We start from the raw sequence: 20272 nt of genomic DNA on the forward strand, positions 1-20272 counted from the left end.
TGTGATCTATGTATTTTATTTGTGTGCTCATATGATATGACTGCATATAGAACTAAGAGTTAAGTTAAAAAAAATGCAAGATAACCTCAAGAAATAAATCAGGAAGGCTAAAAGTATACACGAACCTGCTTTGGCAGACAAAGTGAAAGAAAATTCTACAGTTATATTAAGAGCAAAAGGATAGTAAGGGACAAAATTGGTGCCCTTTGAAGATCAGAGTGGCTGGCTTTGTATGGAGCCAAAAGAGATGAGGGAGATCGTAAATGTTTTTGTTCACCAGTATTCAGTATTCACTGCGGTAGGACAGAGGGATCTGGGAATGCAGATACATAATTCCCTGAAAGTGGTGTCATAGATTTATAGGGTTGTAAAGAGAGCTTGTGAAAGCATCTTCATAAATCAAAATACTAGGTATAGGAATTGGGATGTTATGGTAAAGTTGTATAAGACATGGGTGAGTCCAAATTTGGAGTATTGTGTGCAGGTTTGGACACCTAACTACAGGAAGGTAGAAAGTGCAGAGAAGATTAATTTGGATATAGGTGGTATTCAGAGATGAAGTTTTGTTTGGTTATGGAAAGAATATCTTTTTCTATACAAGATAAGATGTCTTTTTATGAGTTAAAGTCGACCCCATTTATTGATTTTATACAATTTAAATAAGTTTGAATTAATTATTTTTGTTTAAGTTCTTTTTGGGTTTTTTTTCATATATATTTTTATATAATAAAAATTTTTGGATTAATAATTAATACTTAATTAATACCTTTTTTGTCTTTTTTGTTTGTTTTTATATATATATTGATCTTTTTTTAAGATATATATTTTTTATTTTTTTTATTATTATTATACTAATAGTATTAATTCTTCACTCTTTATCGTGGGGGTGGGGAGGGGGGGTTTAGGGGTTAAAAATAGTTTTTTTCTTAGTCTTAGTCTTTAGTTGTTAGGGGGAGATGCCGAGATTGGTATTGTATTAACTATGTTACTTTATACTTGTATTACTTTATTTTGTATTTTTTCTGTACGTGTATTACTTACTTTCTTTATATGTTAAAATTAATAAATAAAGTTTCGAAAAAAAAATATTAATTTGGATGCTGCCCAGACTTCTGGAACTGAGTTACAGGGAAAGGTTAAACAGAATAGAATTTTATTCCCTGGAATGTCGAAGAATGAGGGTAGATTTGATAGAGGTATTGAAAATTATGAGGGGGATAGACAGAATAAATATAAGTAGGCTTTTTCCACTGAAGGTAAGTAAGATACAAACTAGAGGGCATGGGTTAAGAGTGAAAGAGAAAACAACAAATGGTTTGGATGGGAAAATGCATCCAAATTTTTAACAAAAATGTCCTCTGCTCTCCAGAGCAAAAGTGCAAAACCAGGGTCGTAGAGGTCAAGGGTTTTGGGTGTGGTGATTTCAGAAAGAAGCTGGTCAGATTGGTGTAAGGACACCATGACATCAGTGCAAGATACGGACTTGTTCAGTATAATTTTTTACACCAATTACATCTTACCCCACAAAAGTTACACGAATCAAAAGCAAAAATTTCAGAGATGTGTTTCAGATGTAGGACTGAGACAGGAACCTTTTTACAAACCACGTGGTCGTGCGTGAAAATGAGGTCATTTTGGAAAGAAATAGCAGAAAAATGAACCAGGATAACAGGAGTGGCCTTCACGGGTGATCCAGAGCTATATCTATTAGGTAATTTCATGGAAATAAGTGACAAATTGTCAAAATATCAAATCTCATTTATAAAATTAGCATTGGTGGTAGCGAAAAAATGTATCCCCTCTATTCATAGCATGTTGGACTGCGGAAATTAACAACTGTACACCTATGGAAAAAAATCACATAAAGAATAAATATGACACTTTTGTAAAGGTCTGGATACAGTAATAAAAAGGAACAAAAAAGTGTATAAAAGTAACTATTGTAGCGGACTGCGCACGGAGATGCAAACCAGCCCACAAAATGGCTGACAAACATGGTGACCACACGGACCTGGGGGGTGACACCGGCCATCGTCCTAGGTGACCTTCGCATGGCGGGAAAACAAGGAACTCTGGCGGGTATGTCAGCCAACCCGAGGTCAGCGCTCCGATGACATGGACCTCTGACATCAGTGCAGAGCTGTCAGTGCAATAAAGCAATCTTTGATTTTGACTCCTTGTGTGCATGTCTTCCTGCCACGCTCATCGTAGGGTGTACGCTACATTGGTGACCCCAACAGATCTAACCGGCAGTTGGACCTGAAGATGACAGATCAAGTGGAGCCAGCAATCATCCATGTGGTCTCTCAGGCTTCCGACATTCTGGGTGTCGCAGCTGCATGTGTGGTTTAAGCAGGCCGAGGCACAGTCCCAGTTTTGCTACTTCACCGCCAACGACACCCATTACTTCTTCGTCGTAAGCGCCCTCGATCAGGACAAAGCAGCAAGGGTCATAGATTTCCTACAGCAGGCAAATACATGGCCCTCAAAGAGCTACTAACCTGCACTTTCAGGCCTTCCCAGTGCAAGCACGCTGACCAATTGCTACATATGGACGGATTGGGGGACGTGGCCCCGTCCGCCCAAATGAGTGAGATGCTTGCGTTAACTGAGAGCCACAAGCTTTCTTTCTAGAGCAGCTCCCCAAGGATATACAGTTCCTGCTCACAGACGAGGACTTCAGTGATGCTTGGAGGATTGCCGCCTGGGTGAACATGCTCTGGAGAGTGAAGAAGGATGGCAGCACCATTGTAGACCACATCAGCAAGCCCCATGAACAGTCCCCAACAAGATCAAGGCCAGCGAAGAGGCAAGTGAACACCCCGGGACAGCAATGCTACTACCACCAGTGATGGGGTGCGGAGATCTGTTGATACCGCCCTCCCTGCAGGTTTTCGGGAAACACCCTGGCCAACCTTTATTGATGGCTGTGGTGGTTGGCTTACATGATAGACTCTTCTATGTCTGGGACTCACTGTCGGGCAGGCATTTCCTGGTCGACACGGGTGCTGAGATAGGCATCCTTCCCCCTGCAGGCCTCGACACCTGCTCAGTAAACAGGGCCCAACACTGAGGGCAGCCAACAGCTTCTGCATTCAAACTTAACGGAACCTGCACCATCCCCTTAGTTTCGGCAACAGCCACTTTACATGGACCTTTACCCTCACGCGAGTGGTGCAACTTTTCCTGGGGGCCAACTTCCTTCGGGCCCACTACTTGCTGGTTGACCTCAAGGGACAGCACTTGGTGCATGCTAGAACCTTTCAGACTCTGCCTTTGAGGGAAGCCAAGTTACCAGCCCCCCACCTGGACTCTATAATATTCTCAGATAATGAGTTCTCCCACATCCTGGCGGAATTTCCCTCAATAGTGAGGCCACAGTTCTCCATACCCGAGCCAAAGCAGAGGGTAAGGCACAACATACTGACCGGGGCCCCCCACTCCATGCCAGGGTATGCTGACTCCCACCCAAGAAACTCAGCCTGGTGAAGAAGGAGTTCAAAAAGATGGAAGAGCTTGGGATTGTGCGGCGCTGCGATAGTCCCTGGGCCTCTCCCCTCCACATGGTGCCCATATCATCAGGGGGTTGGAAACCATGCACCCCGCCACCTCAGCGAGGCCACCACACCCAACAGATATAGCGTGCCCCATATCCAAGACTTTGCTGTCAACCTGCACAAGGCACAGATGACCTCATCCAGGGGTACCACCAAATCCCAGTTCACCCTCAGAACGTCCCCAAGACTGCAATTATAACCCCCTTGGGTTTGTTTGAATTCCTCCGTATGCCTTTCGGTCTAAAGAATGTGGCACAAACTTTCCAGCGGCTGATAGATGCAGTGGCCCAAGACCTCCCATTTGTGTTCATCTATTTAGATGATATCCTTATCACCAACTGCAGCTGCAAAGACCACGCCGCCCAGCTGAGCGAGTTTGGGCTGTACACCATTGACTTCCTGGGGCACGAAGCCACATCCCTCCCCAAGAATGTGGAGGCTGTCCAGCACTTCACTAAGCAATGAAAGGACTGCAGAATTCACCAGTATGATAAATTTTTACCACAGGTTCATACCAGCAGCAGCAGGATGACCAGCACATTGCTTGGGACGAATAATCCTTCAGAGCATTCCAGAGGGCCAAAGACACGCTGCCCAATGCCACCCTCCTGGTCCACTCCAGTCCAGAGGCACCTACGACTATAACTGTCGACATCTCCAGCACAGCGGAGGGGGCATGCTAGAACAACTCATCGAGGGCCAGTGGCAACCCCTGGCCTTTTTCAGCAGGTACCTCTGCGCACCCCCCCCCCCCCCACCCAGAACTCAAATACAGCACTTTTGACCAGGAGCTGTTAGTGCTCTACCTGGTGGTAAGACATTTCCATTACTTTATGGAAGGCTGGCAAATCAAGGGTGTTCATTGACCCAAACTTTCACGTTCCTTAAGGTATGGGGCCGGAGATCAGCCCAACAGCAAAAACACTTGTCCTATGTGTCTGAATTTACCACAGACCTTCAACATATTGCAGGGGAAAACAACGTGGTGGCCGAAGCTCTGTCACACCCCGCGATCAAGTCAATACATGCCCTGTCCCAAGGGGTCAATTACATGGCCCTCGTCAAAGCACAGCAACAGGACCCTGAGTTCCCCGCTTGTGATAGTACAGATTCTATCACCAATGTGTATATGTATATATTGTAGTATAGGATGGTTATGATTGGCTGAGAGCATAGCCATGCCTACTGGCAGGTCTTAAAGAGTTGCTCCTAGCCAGACCCAGATCATTCTGGACTGGTCGACCTACAAGTGATATGCTCCAGTCTTCTAGTTAATAAAAGTCTTGGTTTGGATCAACAAGCCTTTGATTCTTTCGACGTGCACTACACCACTTAGAGAACAGCTGTCTCCGGTCTCAGAGTGGAAGATATCCCTGTTGGCCCAGGTAACCTGACACTGCTGTGTGACATTTTTACCGTGGCCCCCACCCCATCATCATGGCCACAAGGTGAAACCAGGTTTTCAAAACTATCCACAACTTGGTGCATCCTGCCATCTGCGCCACAGTCAGAATGGTGGCCAACAGGTTTATCTAGCATGGCCTCCATAAACAGATCAGCCAGTGGATCAACACCTGCATGAACTGTCAGTCCTCCAACATGCAGATTCACACCAGAGCATCCACACAAGCTTTTGAGCCAGTGTGGTGCAGGTTCAACCATGTGCACATTGACTTATTAGGGGTGTCACCAGTTTCCCATGGGGTGCGATACCTCCTGACCATGGTAGACCATTCTACGATGTGGCCAGATGTGGTCCCACTGGCTGACAGCACCTCAGAAATTTGTGCCAGGGCAATCATTGACACATGGGTGTCCTGATTTGGGGTTCCGGAGTATCTCACCTCAGATGGGGGTCACAATTCACTTCCAGGCTCTGGGCAGCGCTGGTTAACTTTCTTGGGACACAGCTGACCATACCATGGGTTGGTGGAGCTCTTCCACAGGCACCTCACGGCAGCCTTGATGGCCTGGCTCAAGGGTCCCAACTGAAAGGATGAACTGTCTTGTGTCCTGCTGAGAATCTGCACTGTGCCAAAGGAGGACTTCAATGCCTCGATGGTGGAGATAGCCTACAGCATGCCTTTAATCATCCCCGTGGAATTCCTCACCCCTGATAAATGCTCAGAAGACCCTACATGAACGTTGAGAGTCTGCGGCGGAAGCTGGGTTCTTTGGTCCCGCAGCAGCCCCCACCCAATGCTATGCTATGCCAGCCCAAGCATAGCATCCCGAGTGACCTAAGGACTTGCTGGTAGGTGTTCGTGAGAATGGGCGCACACAGACCACCACTACAACGACCCTATGAGGGGCCCTACAAGGTCATTAGAGAGAATGGTTCCATTTTTGTCCTTGTCATCGGCAGTAAGGAGGAAACCTTTAAAACAGGCATATCTTGACTGTAATGAGCTGGTCTGAAGTCCATCCCTGCAATACAGGGGCAGGCTACCTAAGGCTATGGACAATAGCCTCGTTGCTGTTTCTGGAGGGGATGTCATGTAGTGGCTTGTGCATGGAGATGCGAACTGGCCCACAAAATGGTCGACGAACGCAGCGATCATGAGAGTTATACCAGCCGTCGTCCCACACGTTGGGAAGATGAGGAACTTTAGCAGGAATGCCGACCAACCCAAGGTCGGCGCTATGATGATGCGGGCCCCTGGCGTTGACGCCAGAGGCCCATATAAGCAGAACTGCCAGTGCAATAAATCAGTCTTCAATTTCAACTCGCCATGTGTGTCTTCCTTCCACACTCATTATAACGCGTTTGCTACAAAATTATATATATGTATATATATATAGATATATATATATATATATAGATATATATATATATATCTATATATATATAGAAAATGTAGTTTCCCCAACTGTATATACTTAAAATATATGTAAGCTCTGATGGTGAACAGATCTGTATGTATGGAAGGGGAGGAGGGAGGTAGGGAGAACAGTTTTGATTTTGTTTGTTGAGTCTGTGAGACAAAGTTTAATTTATTTTATATTTAAAAGGTCACTATAAAAAATTTTTTAAAAATTAAATATTCAAAAAGAGTTTTAAAGGGAAGAGCTTGGGGGAAGAGGAACTCCTTCAGATAGTGAGTGGTGGGTGTGCAGAACAAGCTGCCAGTTGCGGGCTCAATTTTAATGTTTAAGAATAATTTAGAGAGGGCTATGGATGGCAGAGGTATGGAAGGCTATGGACGGTACAGGTCAGCGGAACTAGACAAAAAAATGGTTTGGCACAGACTAGAAGGCCCAAAGGGCCTGTTTCTGTATTGTAAGGTTTTCTCTGGGGCCTCATCAATATCTTTTCAACTGCACATGACCTCCCAATATCTTTATTCAAACATGAACACCAAATTGCCTAAAGCCTTTTCGACCACTTTGACTAATTGTGATGCCACTTTCAAGGTAATATGTATCTGCCCTCCTATATTCCTCAGCTCTACACCTCCCTCCCAAATCCCTATTATCTATGGTGCCAGCCCTATTTAGTCTTAACTGCTTTCTCAATTCTTGGGAGCTATCGGTGCTAACATTCAGAACCTGTGAAGGACTACGTCTAAAATGTAGTTCGTCATCATCTTTCTTTTTGGTGTTCATTCATTGAAGCAGGAAGGAGTTTAATATAATTTGAATCTAATTCTCTTATACTTACAAACACTGGCATTGGAAGAAATGGCACTTTTTCTTTGCCTGTCATGATTTGATTACTATGTAAGTACATGCAAAATTAAAAGCAGAAAATACTGGAAACACTCAGCAGATCAGCTGGGAAGAGCATAGAAAATTACAGCACAAGACAGGCCCTTCAATCCATGATTTTGTGTGGGCCAATGGAACCCTATTCTGCAATCCAACTTGTCCCTGCCTCAGACGCATAACCCTCTATTTTTCATAAATCCATATGCCCATCAAGAATCTTTTGAATGTCCCTAGTGTACCAGTCAATAGATTTTATCAGTGGAACACGCTGCTGGCAGAAATCACTGAGTAAATATGTTATGAGAGTTTATGGTTACTGAGATGCGGCAGAATTCTTACTTTCTGCGGACACACAGGTTGAATATTTGTCCTGCATATGTATTATTTGTCTGGTTGTGTGCCTGCTTGATTTTGCACCGAGGACTGGAGAATGCTGTTTCATCATATTGTACTTTTACAATCAGATGACAATAAACTTTGTGTGTGTGTGTGAAAGAAATTGTGTACAATTGACGTCAAGACCCTATGTTGGGACTGAGAGAAGCAAGAGTGCTAGTGACACTCCTGATCATGAGAGGGAGTCAGATACTAGTTTGTGGCATCTTGAGTTGGATTCAAGATGGATGCCTCCACACATGGTCTTGTGTCCTTTAGCTAATAAAGTATAGTTGTTTTAAAAGATCCCAAGTTTCTTTATTACAATAAAAGAAACATCATATGGTGCCAGGAGTAGAAGAAACACCAGGATGAACTGGAAATATCAACCTTTCATGGAGGCTATTCAAACAAAGATTCATGCACCTGCAAGCCATTGGACTCTATAGCAAACCTGATGCTTGGAATATTGCATGACCTCAAGCACTAGAGGTTTTCCATACATTTGTTTTTGCTGGGGGAGAAGACCAGGTCAAGTTCAACAAAGTTATCAAGATGTTTGAAGAACACTGTTCACCAAAGAAAAATGAAACATTCAAGAGGTATGTGCTTCATTCATGGACACAACTTTGATACTTTTTTTTTTTAAACGGACTTGAAATTAAAAGCAAGAACAGGCAATTTTGGAGCACTCCAAGATTCAATGATCCATGATCAAATTGTGTGTTGAGATTATTGATAAGAAAGTGAGAGAGAGGTTGATACAAGAAACGGGGTTTATTTAAAAGAACCCCATTTATTTATTACAATAGAAGAAACCACAGCAAGAGAGAAAAAACACATTTTAAGTCTGGGTAAAGAAAGCAGCCTGTATAGCCTGTATCATCAAGGACCCTGCCACCCAGGCTATGCCATCAAGAATCATACCAGGAGCCTGATGATGCAACACCTTGACAGAGCCAGTAATCGGGACCTGGTTTCAAATCCCATGCTGTCTGTAAGGAATTTGTACGTTCTCCCCGTGTCTGCGTGGATTTTCCCGGGGGCTCGTTTCCTCCCACCATTCAAAACATACCAGGGGTCCAAGTAATTGGGTGTAAATTGGGTGGCACGCATTCGTGGGCCAAAATGTCTAAATTTAAACCAGGTTCTTCCTCTGCCATCGGATTCCTGAATGAACAATAAACAGCAGACAGTCCCTTACTTCAACTTTTTCCTTTTCTTGTTCCATTTTTCGTTATTTTGTAAGGTGGTTTATGTAAATAAACACGAATTTCGTGACATGTTCATGAGAATAAATTCGGATTCTGGGACCCTCAGCAAGAATTGAACGAATGCAGGCTCATCCCCTTCGGCGATCAACTTGCCAATTTCTCGGGGGTGCGATGGGAAGGCAGGTCTAAAAACCACTCCCTGAATGGCTGTGGGGGGATGCTAACAGAAGGGATGGCTGCAGTCTCAATAAAAACTTCACGCTATCAGCGAGTCACTCGCAAAACTCATCGAGGGACGAAACGCCCCTCCCTCACCACGACTTGAGACGGCCACCAACCGAAGCGGCTCCGCCAATCAGGTTCTTGCTGCCCGCGTCCAAGCCGATTGGTGAAGGAGGCGCCAGGGGGTTGGGTCGCGCAGGCCCAATGGCTGATTTTCAACACATGGCAGAGGGGAGGGGAGAGAGCGTCACAAAGAGCGTCGTTGACGTCACTGACAGACCCCGCCCCCCCACCCTCCCGGGAGGCGGGGACACGGGGCCGGTTGGAACCGCTGCAGCTGGCGGGCCATTTTTCTCCTGTCAGTGCGGGGTGGTGAACTCGACTTCACATCAAAAATATAGCAGCTGTGTCCCCCCCTTTGATAAAAGATCCTATAAAAGTCTTCATTTTCATGAAAGACGGTGGCTGAGTTATTTTTTCCCCATGTGTGGAGCACTGGTTTGATTTTTTTGCAAGAGCCTGGCGCTGTGAAGGAGGAAGGACTTCCCCTCCCCTCCCCTCCCCCGAACTTGCTGAAGTGTCCAAAGCGTCACGTATTTTATCGCCCACTGGCCACCTTCCTTTTCCAACAGCTGTGCCTTATTTTTTTCTCTTCCCTCTGGTTTAATTTTTGTCTTGCACCCACCTCCCCCCCCCCCCCCTCCTCCTCCCTCGCCCCCTTCCCCTTTTCTTGCCTTCCTTCCTTCCTTCCTCTTGCCTTTCGGCTGCTGCCTCCTCCTCGCCCACCACCATGGCTCAGCAGCAGATGACGAGCTCTCAGAAGGCCTTGATGTTGGAGCTGAAGAGTTTGCAGGAGGAGCCGGTGGAAGGTTTCCGGATCACTTTGGTGGACGAGTCCGACCTCTACAACTGGGAGGTGGCGATCTTCGGCCCCCCCAACACGCTCTACGAAGGAGGCTACTTCAAGGTAAACGACAGAGCCAGGGGGCCGGAGGCCCTGTTTACATCCCGGATCGCCAGGCCGTTTCCCAATTACTATTGTGATAAAAAGCAAACGTTGCCATGTAAGAACGTGAATGTTTTTGTGTGTGTGGTTTGTTTTCTTACGACTGTACATTAAGTGCCCATGAAAAGCAACAACTAAGCGTTTTGTTAACTTGGATAAACAGATCTTCCTCGCCCCCCCCCCCTCCCCCCCGGTGTTTTGTGTTAAATCGTTCATTTTTAAATCTGCGGGGGAGAAAAAACAAGGTGGACATGTACTTCTTGATAGCGATTGCATGGATATTTTCCCCTATCGACTTGAGTAACCATTCCTGAAGGCTCCTTTTGTGGCTGATACTGAGCAACGTTGGTAGCCGAGCGGTCGCTTTTTTCATTGTTACTCGCACTGGGCTCTCGGGATCTGTGCAAAATATTTTGAAACGACTGGAGTTTCTGTGGTAGATTTCCAGTGAATACATTTGTCGTGATTTTAATCATTTTGTGGGAACGATAAATTTCGTGGCCTCTTTAATGAAGAAACGAAACGCTGAACTTGCTCGTTTTTGGTGTAGGAAAGAGAACGTAGAATGATTTAATTGAAGGTAATGTCCCATGGGTTCTGGTCCCTAGTACTGCTTGTACTTGGCCAGTTTCACTGCTGATTTTTGGTGCGGCAATGGCTCTTTGTACACTTTGTTTATCTTGCTCTCCTTGGATAGTGAAGAAACCAGCCTGCTCGTTATTTATTGAATTGGGTTTTATGGGTGTGCAGTAGATGAGCAATGTGCATTTATATGGTTGTGCTCGGTGGTTTTATTTGTACAAAGAAAGCTGGTGGCTGCATTGAATCGCCCACCTGCGCAGTAATAAACTGCATTAGTTTCCCAGTGTCCCTTATTGCAGCATATTTCCTTGTCTTTCACCACTTCTTATTCAAGAGATAGGTTACTAATGCATCTTTAAGCTCAGACTTTGAAGTCGGGAACTTTGGGGTGGGGGAGGAACAATGATGTACTCTACTAGAGATGTTCAGCTTTCACTTTGGAAGAAAATATCTCTATTATTTTATAGAAGCTTAATGTTGATTCCATTGACCAATAAGGATAAAATTGGATTTATTTTGCATGGTATAAAATGTACAGTATTGGCTTTATTTGATCCTGTTTGGTTTCCTCTGGACGCTAAGTGCTGCTTTGCCAGCAGATGTAATGAGGTTGAAAGACAAATGATATTTTCTGACTCATAATTTGGTTCTGGATCATTTCTGTGGATTGATCCAGATTTTCATTTGTTCATAAAAATGTGTATATGTCCTGTGAGTGCAGCATCATACAATGTAACAAAGCAGCAGAATGCAATGTTTTCAAAAGGCATAAGATGAGAGATTTATAGAACTGAGTCGTGTGATATGTGACTTGAACCTTGATTTTTTTTAAATTAAAAAGTAAACCTATTTTGAGTACTAATCCAGACTCTCAAGTTTGTGACATTCAACCAGTTGAAGCCATCAGTATAAGCAACAAAAATGATTACAGTACTTTATTTGCCAACTAAATGAACTGCAGTTTTGGACTCCTCAAATGATGTATTTTAAACACCTGAAAAATTGTCAGTTTTGGATGAATATGTGTTTATAGCTTAAAAATATCTAGTCCAGCATCCAACCAGTATAGAATTGGATAAACTATGATTTTTGAAATTTTTTAAAGAAAATATTCTAATTGCCATTTAGCACTCTAGTTGAATGTCCATTGTCCAAATGCTAGAGGATTGAGGCCATGAATTGTCAATTACAATATTTGCTGGGGAGGGGTTAATGGGGAAGAAGAGCAAACACTGGAGCTAGACATTAGTGGTGGCATGAATGTGGACATAAGCAAATTTCCACATACATTTGAGGAAAGGGACTGATTTTTTAAGACACAGTATCATGTAGATATCCTCGCTGGAGTGAAGTCTGGTCCCTGTGATTTCTCAGGCCGAGTTAACATCCCTCTGGAGTTTATTCTTGTCTTCAGATTTGGCACCTTCATACCAGGCAGTGATGCAACCAGCCAGATTGTTCTCCACGGTACACCTGTAGAAATTTACAAGCATCTTTGGTGACTGACTGAATCACCTCAGACAACTCACAAAGTCTAGCTGCTGGCTTTGTGATTGTATGAACATGGAGGGTCCAGGACTGACCCTCGGAGATGTTGACACTCAGGAGTTTGAAGTTCTTGCCTCTCTCCACTACTGAGCCCTTGATGAGGGCTGGGTCATGTTCTCCTGAAGTTCACAATCATCTCCTTGGTTTTGCTAACATTCAGCACAAGATTGTTGACGTTACATCATTCAACAAGCTGATCTATCTCCCTCATGAATGCTTCCTCATTGCCATTTGTGATTCTGCTGACAATTATGAGAGGTATTGCATAGCAGATAGAGCATGTTTCCCAAGGAAAGTTTAAAAGAGATTTACAAGGAGTGAGTCGTAGCTGCCGGGAAAGTGGTGACAGACCATATAATAATAGCATTTAAAAGGAATTTAACCAGGCATAAGGATAGGCTTAGAATGGAGGGATATCGACCACATGCAGGCAAATGGGATTAGTTTAAATTGGCATTGTGAGCAATACAGACATTGTGGGCTGAAGGGCCTATTCCTGTGCTATACTGTTCTATCTGCTCTATTTCCAATAGCTTGCAAAGTTTCTTGGAGTTCATTCATGTTTGTATTTCTCCCACTTGTGTAAGTAATCTGTTCCAAATTCCTTTTATTATGCTGGTAAAATTCCATTTTCTTCTACCTTTTAACTGCTCAAAGTAATGCATCAAATCTATTGATATATCACAACAATATCTGTGCTTTTATATCCTGTTTACAGCTCTTTTGGCAAATCCAAATGGACCTCTTTGCTAAATCAATATAATAATTGCCCTTGTAAAATTTTTGCTGTTTTTCTTAATTTTGAGGAAAATTGCAACGAAAGTCAAATAATTTGTCATAACACAATTGTAATAGCTTGTAAATAGAAGTATTGGTATCAGGTTGGCTCAGAACTGAAGACAGCAAGTTGTGTGAATGGTCAATGGAGCTACTTTTCTACAGATTGCATGCGAAGTACAAAATAAAATTTCAAAATTTGGTCGTCCCAAATTTGGTATAAGAGAGAGCAAACGTGATCACCTGAAACAGAACATTGGCTGCCAGAATGATCAGAAAAGTGGCAGATGGAGTTTAATACAATGCAGTGAAATGTGATGTCTTTTGGCTGAAAGGAGAGTGAGAGCAATATTGACTGTGCCACAATTCTAAAGCAGAAAGAGTCAGTTGTGGGCTTGGATGCATAAATCATTTAATGGGCGGACATTTTGCTTCAAGGATAGGCCAGAGAGCTGGGGTCACTCTGAGCAAAGGAGGTTGATGGGAGATTTGGCGTACAACATAATGCCATTTTTACATTGGGTAAGTTGTGACTTTGGAGGAGGCACATGGAGACCAGAGGAGGAGAAGCAATAGATGTTCAGCACAAGCAGAAATGCAGGGAAACCCTTCCATATTTTTGCTGTAGGCAAGTGGTTCATTAAAATTGCAAAGGGAATATAACAAAAAAGGCCATCTCTGAATATTCAAACACTTTAGGTGCTTTCAAGCTGCCTTGTAAAATAGGGTTAACTGGGAAATTTGCCTGGTTAGCGCCCCACTCACAAGGCAGCTTGAAAGGACCGACCTGGTCAACAGGCTCCAAAATCAACCAGGTCCTTGCCCTACCACGGAGCCCAATTAACCAGGGAACCCAGTTAAGCTTACCTAGGTCATGTCCACCAGTGGTTTGAAAACAAAAATGGCTGACCCAGTTACTCCTGTGATGTCAGCACTTGTGTGCTGGCATCACAGGGAAACCCCTGCTGAAGTGTCTGTGTGATCAGGGGGAGAGAGGGGTTGCTATAATGGGGCCGGGGGGGGCGGCCCACATTTGGGGAGGAGTGAGGTCACTGACGGTGGGAGAGGGGTTGGCTGCTGCGGGTGGGGGTGAGTATGATTGATGGTGGGGGGGGTCAACTGACAGCTGGTGGGGGGGAGCGGAGGACACTGACCACTGATAGTTTGCGTGATGCATAACCTACCGTGTCATCTTGGTGGATTGATTATTTTTTCCCCTCTTCTTCCCCTCTCCCCCCCCCCCCCCCCCCAAAGCCTGAAAGATGCTAGAAGTACCTTTAGCCCACTGATCAGGTGTTGCAGCATAAAAACGCCTACTGACTGGTGGCCTGTGACTAGTTGCGTGCCTTATGGTGATAGATACATTGTTGTATATCATCTATAGATCAACCATTTGTTTTTACAACATACAGTGGACCACAGTTACAGGCCCTTTCAGCCCACAAGCCCATGCCACCCAATTACACCCATTGACTTACACCCCCCAGCATGTTTTTTTTGGATGGTAGGAGGAAACCGGAACCCCCGGGGAAAGCCCATGCAGACACAGGGAGAAAGTACAAATTCCTTACCGGCAGCTCACTGCTACACTAACAATCTGGATGATAATTTGGTAAATTGGATCAGCAAATTTGCAAGTGTCAATAAGATTGGGAGTATAGTGGATTGTGAGGAAGCCTTTCGAGGTTTGCAGTGGAATCTGGACCTGCTGGAAAAATTAGCTATAAAATGGTATTTGGAATTTAATGAGGATAAGGGCAGCTCAGTTAGTGTAGCGGTTAGCACAATGCTGTTACATCACTAGCGATTGGAACCAAGGTTCAAATCCTGCTGTGTCTGTAAGGAGTTTGTGTATTTTCCCCATGTCTGTGTGGGTTTTCTCGGGGGGGGGGGGGCTCCAGTTTCCTCCCACCCTTCAAAAAATGTACCGGAAGTTGTAGATTAATTGGGTGTAATTGGGCAGCATGGGCTAGTGAGTTGAAAGGGTCTGCTACCATGCTGTATGTTTAAATTAGAATTTTTAAAAAAATTAGTGTGAGGTGTTGCACCTTGGGAGGACATAACCAGGGTAGTAGGACTGTAAGTGTACTGCAGAGTGTGGTGGAGCAGAGTTGAAAGTGACGTCACAGTTCAAAAGAAAAGGTTCCATTATTGTCACAAAATACTACTTTTAGAATGTAACATACATGAAATTCTTAACTTTTGTCTTCAGGAGCTGAAGTAAAAGGGAAAGACTATGAGGGGAGATTTGATAGGGGTGTACAAAATTGAGGGTTGTAGAGAGATTTGATAGGAGTGTACAAAATTGAGGGTTGTAGAGAGGGGAAATCCAAATAGGCTTTTTCCACTGAGTTTGGGTGAGACAAGATCAAGAAGACCTGGGTTACGGATGTCAGGTAAAATGTTTAAGGGGAACATTAGGATGAAGGTCTTTACTCAGAGAATAATGAAAATGTGGAATTATCTCCCAGTGGATGAGAGTTCAATTTTAACATTAAAGAGAAATTGGAATAGGTCTATGGGCAAGAGGGGTGTGGAGGGCTATGATCCAGGTGTAGGTTGATGCGACAAAGTGGAAAAATAGTTTGGCATTGAGAGGTGCATTGAAGGTCCTGCTTCTGTGCTGTAGTGTTCTGTAGTTTATAAATTTAAACAGAATGCTGCCTGAATTAGAGGTAATACACTTTAAAGAGAAGTTGGACAGACTTGGGTTGTTTTCTCTGGAGTGTTGTGGACGGAGGGGAGAACTGACAGAAGTTTATCAAGTTTATGAATATCTTGCTGTACACTCATATATATACACACGTACAATACACACTACAAAATAATATGTAGTATATACATATTTATACAATTTAAAATAGATATTTGTACATATTTTGGAATGATTCACTCGGTTATAGGATTCATCAATATCACAGCCTGTCGAAAGAAGCTATTTTTCCCACCCGATAGACCTGCTTTTGATTTTCCTATACTACCTGCTTGATGGTAGTAGGTCAAAAATAGTGAGTGCTGGTTGGAAAGGGTCTTCGACAATTCTTTGAGCCCTCCTGGTAAAAGCCATCAATAGAGGAAAGGGAGACCGCAGTGATCTCAGCCATTTTGTTAGTCCTGCATTGACTTCCGGCTTGATGCTTTGCAGTGAACATAACAGGATGCTCTTTATCAAGTACAGTTCAGCATCCAACACCAGCATCTCCTCAAAGGTGATCAGCAAACTCCGAGACCTGGGACTCACTATTTAATTGTATCCTTGATTTCCTCACCTCCCAGATGACAATCAGTGAGTATTGGTAAGAACATCTCCACAATCTCCATCACTACTGGAGCTCCACAGGGCTGTGTTCTTAGCCCCCTGCTCTATTCACTTTATACCAACGACTACGTGGCTTGGTACAACAATAACACCATCTCCAAATTCGTTGACGATACCACAGTAGTGCGTTACATAAAAAGGGGTGATGAATCAGCATACAGGAGGAAGAATGAAAACTTGGCTGAATGGTGCACCAACAACCTCTCACTAAATTTCATCAAAACCAACAGTTGATTGTTCACTTCAGGAAGGGAAAACCAGAGATACACAATCCAGTGTCATTGAGGGAATTAGAGGTAGAGGGTGAGCAAATTTAAGTTCTTAGGAGGCACTATCTCGGAGGATATTTCCTGTACCAAACACACTAATGGCTAGTGAAGAAAGCCCGTCAATGCCTCTACTTCCTCGGGAGTTTAGGGAGGTTTGGTATGACACCAGAAACCCTGGCAAATTTCTCGAGGTGTGTGGTGGAAAGAGTGCTGACCAGCTGCATCACAGTCGGGTATGGGGATACCACTATCCCTGAGCTTAAAGCCCTGCAAAAGGTAATGGACACAGCCCAGGACATCACAGGCAAAACCCTCGCCACCATTGAATGCATCAATAGGGAATGCTGAAGTTAGAGAGCAGCAGCAATTTTCAAGGAACCACACCACCCAGCACATGCTCTGTCCTTGCTGCTACCATCAGGAAAGAGGTAGAGATGCCACAAGACTTGCACAACTGGTATAGAGAGAGAAGTTGAGTCCCAGTGAGGACAATTTATCCTTGTGTACTTATTGTTTGCAATGTCATGAATAAACTCTGACAATAAATTTGAACTTTATAAAATTGCAAGTGACATACATGGATTAGACAGACAGATTATTTTAAAAATGTCAAATACTGGATGCCATGCATTTAAAGTGAAAGGGAATTTAAATGTTTTTGCAGAGAGCGGTGGGTGCATGGTATAGGCTTCTAGGGATAATGGTGGAAGCAGATAAAATAGTAGCATTGAAAAGACTTTTAGATCAACCTGTGAATTAGCAGGGAATGGAGGGATATTGGTCATGTTTAACATCGAGAGTTGAAGGACCTAATTATTCCTTTGCTTATCCTGGTCTATGGGTTTGAGAGGTAAAAGTTTTAAAAAGAATCTGATGGCTAAGTTGGTTTTACTGTTTTTGGTGTCTGAAATGTTCTACCAAAAAGAAATAATGGAATCACATACAATTACTACAATTAAGAAGTATTTAGACAGGCTCTTAAATACAGAAGGCATAGAAGGATCTGGTAAATCAGTTCTGTGCATATGAGCAAAACAGTTGGCATAGATATGATGGGCCGAAGTGCCATTTTCTGTGCTGTACAACTGGCTCTAAGGTGGACGCAATTGGGTCTCATTAGCTCATGACAGCAAGAAATGTAACAGATATGTGAAAAACCTTTACTAGGTGAGAGGTAATGATGTGGAACTTGGTATCATTAGGGTGTTGAAAGTAGAGACGAGAGAAATTAAATATTCTGGTATGGAGGGGAATGAGGTGAAACACAAGTCTGCAGTAGTAAAAATACAATACCAGAGAAACTCGGCATACAGTAAATGTAAAGATATATAACTGACATTTTGGGCCTGAGACTTCATCAAGGTATGAGTTAAAAGTAGGCAGGTACCTGAATTAAGATAGGAGAGGGAAAAATGGGTAGGGGGAGGAGTACAGACCAACAGACAAAAGGTGTTAATTGGATATGGATGGTACACAGGAAGGAGGTTGTATGGGACCTTTTGGAAGCAGAGGTAGAGGAATGGAGACAGGGAAAAGAGAGACAGCTAGAAGAAAGGAGACACAAGGAAGGATTCTGGGTGGGGGGGGGGGGAAGGAATGGTGGTGGCTAACATAAACCAGAGAAGTTGATGTTAATGCCCTCCAATTTGCGGGTGGTCTCAATCCGATAGTGCATGAGACAATAGACAGGCACATTGGCAAGGGAATGGGCTGGGAAATTGAAATGGGTGGTCACTGGGAGATCTTGCTATTGTGGCAGACAGAGCCAAGATGCTCAATGAACCAATCTCCCAGTCTGTGTCTGGTATCTCCAATGTAGAGGAGACCACAACAGGAGTAATGGATGCAGCAGATGACCCCTGCAGATTCACAAGTGAAGTCAATATGTCGGCAAGCACCTTCATAAAATGGAGGGGTGGGGGGAAGCACATCCCCACAGGCCATACGTGGATATGGAGTTGATGGGCTGAATGACCATCTTCAGTAATGTCTAATTTGAACAATGTTTAAAAACCAATCATCAATATTTAAATATGTACTTAGTTTTCTTTATCCCACCCTTTCACTTCCAATCCAAATCTGTTGTGCTTAAGTGCCTTGATTGTGTTTCAACAGGCAGACAACATTGATGCAAAAAAAAACAATGTAGATGAGTCTAATCCTCACATTGCCAGTAATGGCCACATCCTGTAAATCGTTAAAAGATCACAGAGTGGAATGACAATCGGGCAAAGGAATCCTGATTGCTGCATCCCATATTCTCCACTACCTAAGATTTTAATACTCCTGGGATGGCCTGTTGCATGCAACTGATGGTGAGCAAACTTAACATCTTTGATCAGTTAAATAAGTAGTTCGTTCGTCCACAAGAGGAGTCCGAGAGAGATGAGACTACAAAATAGATCTTTTCTATTAAACATTCCTTTAATAAATGGATACAGTTTGGGGAATAAGAGAATGCATTTGTACACAACCATCATGACTTTTAACTTTAAAGTGTTCTTCACAATTAATATTTTTCATAAACCGGCAGATGACTTTTACAGTGCAAATCCCAAGAGCAAAAGAAGCTGGGAATCATAGAAACATACAACACAGAAGCTAAGAATCAAGATTTATTGTCACGAAATTCGCTGTTTTGCAGCTGCAACATATTTGCATATTATATTACATATTAGAACTATCTTGTGGCATTACTGTATAAAATAATAAAAACAATGATAGTGTACAAAAAGTAAGGCAGTGGTTTTGGTTCATTAATTATTCAGGAATCTGATGCAGTGGGGAAGAAGCTGTTCTTGTGTCATTGAGTTCTCACTTTTAGGCTGCTATATCTTTTCCCTGTGGGTAGCAGAGTGAAGAAGGCATGGCTGGGTGGTGGGAGTCTGAGGATAGAAGACACCACCTGGGGTAGATGTACTCAATGGAGTGAAATCTGGTGCCTGTGATGTCGCAGGCCAAGTTAACAACCCCCTGGAGTTTATTCTTGTCCTGAGAGTTAGCGCGTCCATACTTGACAGTGATGTAACTAGCCAGAATGCTTTCCACGGTACATTTGTAGAAGTTTACAAGAATCTTTGGTGACATACCGAAACTTTTCAGACACCTCACAAAGTATAGCCGCAGGCGAACCTTCTTTGTGATTGCATCAGCGTGGAGACTTCAGGACTGATCCTTGAAGATGTTGACCCCCAGGAATTTTAAGTTCTTGACCCTCTCCACTACTGAGCCCTCGATGAGGACTGGGTCATGTTCCTTTGACTTCCTCCTGAAGTCCACAATCATCTCTTTTTTGCAATGTTGAGCACGTTTGTTGTCATTACCCTATTCAACAAGCTGATCTGTCTCCCTCTTATATGCTTCCTCATTGGCGTTTGTGATTCTGCCGACAGCTGTGGTGTCATCGGCAAATTGTGGATGGCAATAGATTGTGCCTGGCCACATAGTTGTGGATGTATAATGAGTGGAGCAGCTTTTATTTGGCTCACCTTTATGGTGATCATGATGCCTATCTGAACTAATCCCATATGTCTGCATTAGACCTGTACCTTCTTACACCCTTCCTAGCCAAGTACCTGTCCAAAAGCTTATAAATATAATTGTATCTGTTTCCATTAGCTCATCTTGAAACTTTTTTCAGGTCCTCACCACCTGTATGGGGGTGGGGGGGGACTTTCCCCTCACATTTCCTTTAA

At 43.5% G+C, this 20272-nt stretch overlaps 1 protein-coding gene across 21 annotated transcripts in view; it reads left to right on the forward strand.

Moving 5' to 3' along the window:
• The window catches only part of ube2r2 (ubiquitin-conjugating enzyme E2R 2), a 118429-nt gene that overhangs the window by 6821 nt on the left and 91336 nt on the right, over positions 1-20272 (forward strand). For 7 of the 21 annotated variants that reach the window (XM_069924130.1, XM_069924133.1, XM_069924144.1 and 4 more), the window contains exon 1: positions 18770-18892. The exons of 11 other annotated variants lie outside the window; for them this stretch is intronic. Coding sequence is in view for 3 of the 10 variants with exons in the window: in XM_069924136.1 (XP_069780237.1) it covers positions 9867-10043 (177 nt within the window). In the remaining 7 variants the exon portion in view is untranslated. Of the gene's footprint in view, positions 1-9340; positions 10044-18769; positions 18893-20272 lie in introns of those variants that run through there. 3 more of the 21 variants (XM_069924136.1, XM_069924137.1, XM_069924155.1) reach the window with 3 other exon arrangements.

Source organism: Narcine bancroftii, chromosome 3, assembly GCF_036971445.1.
Source record: "Narcine bancroftii isolate sNarBan1 chromosome 3, sNarBan1.hap1, whole genome shotgun sequence".
Lineage (NCBI taxonomy): Eukaryota > Metazoa > Chordata > Chondrichthyes > Torpediniformes > Narcinidae > Narcine > Narcine bancroftii.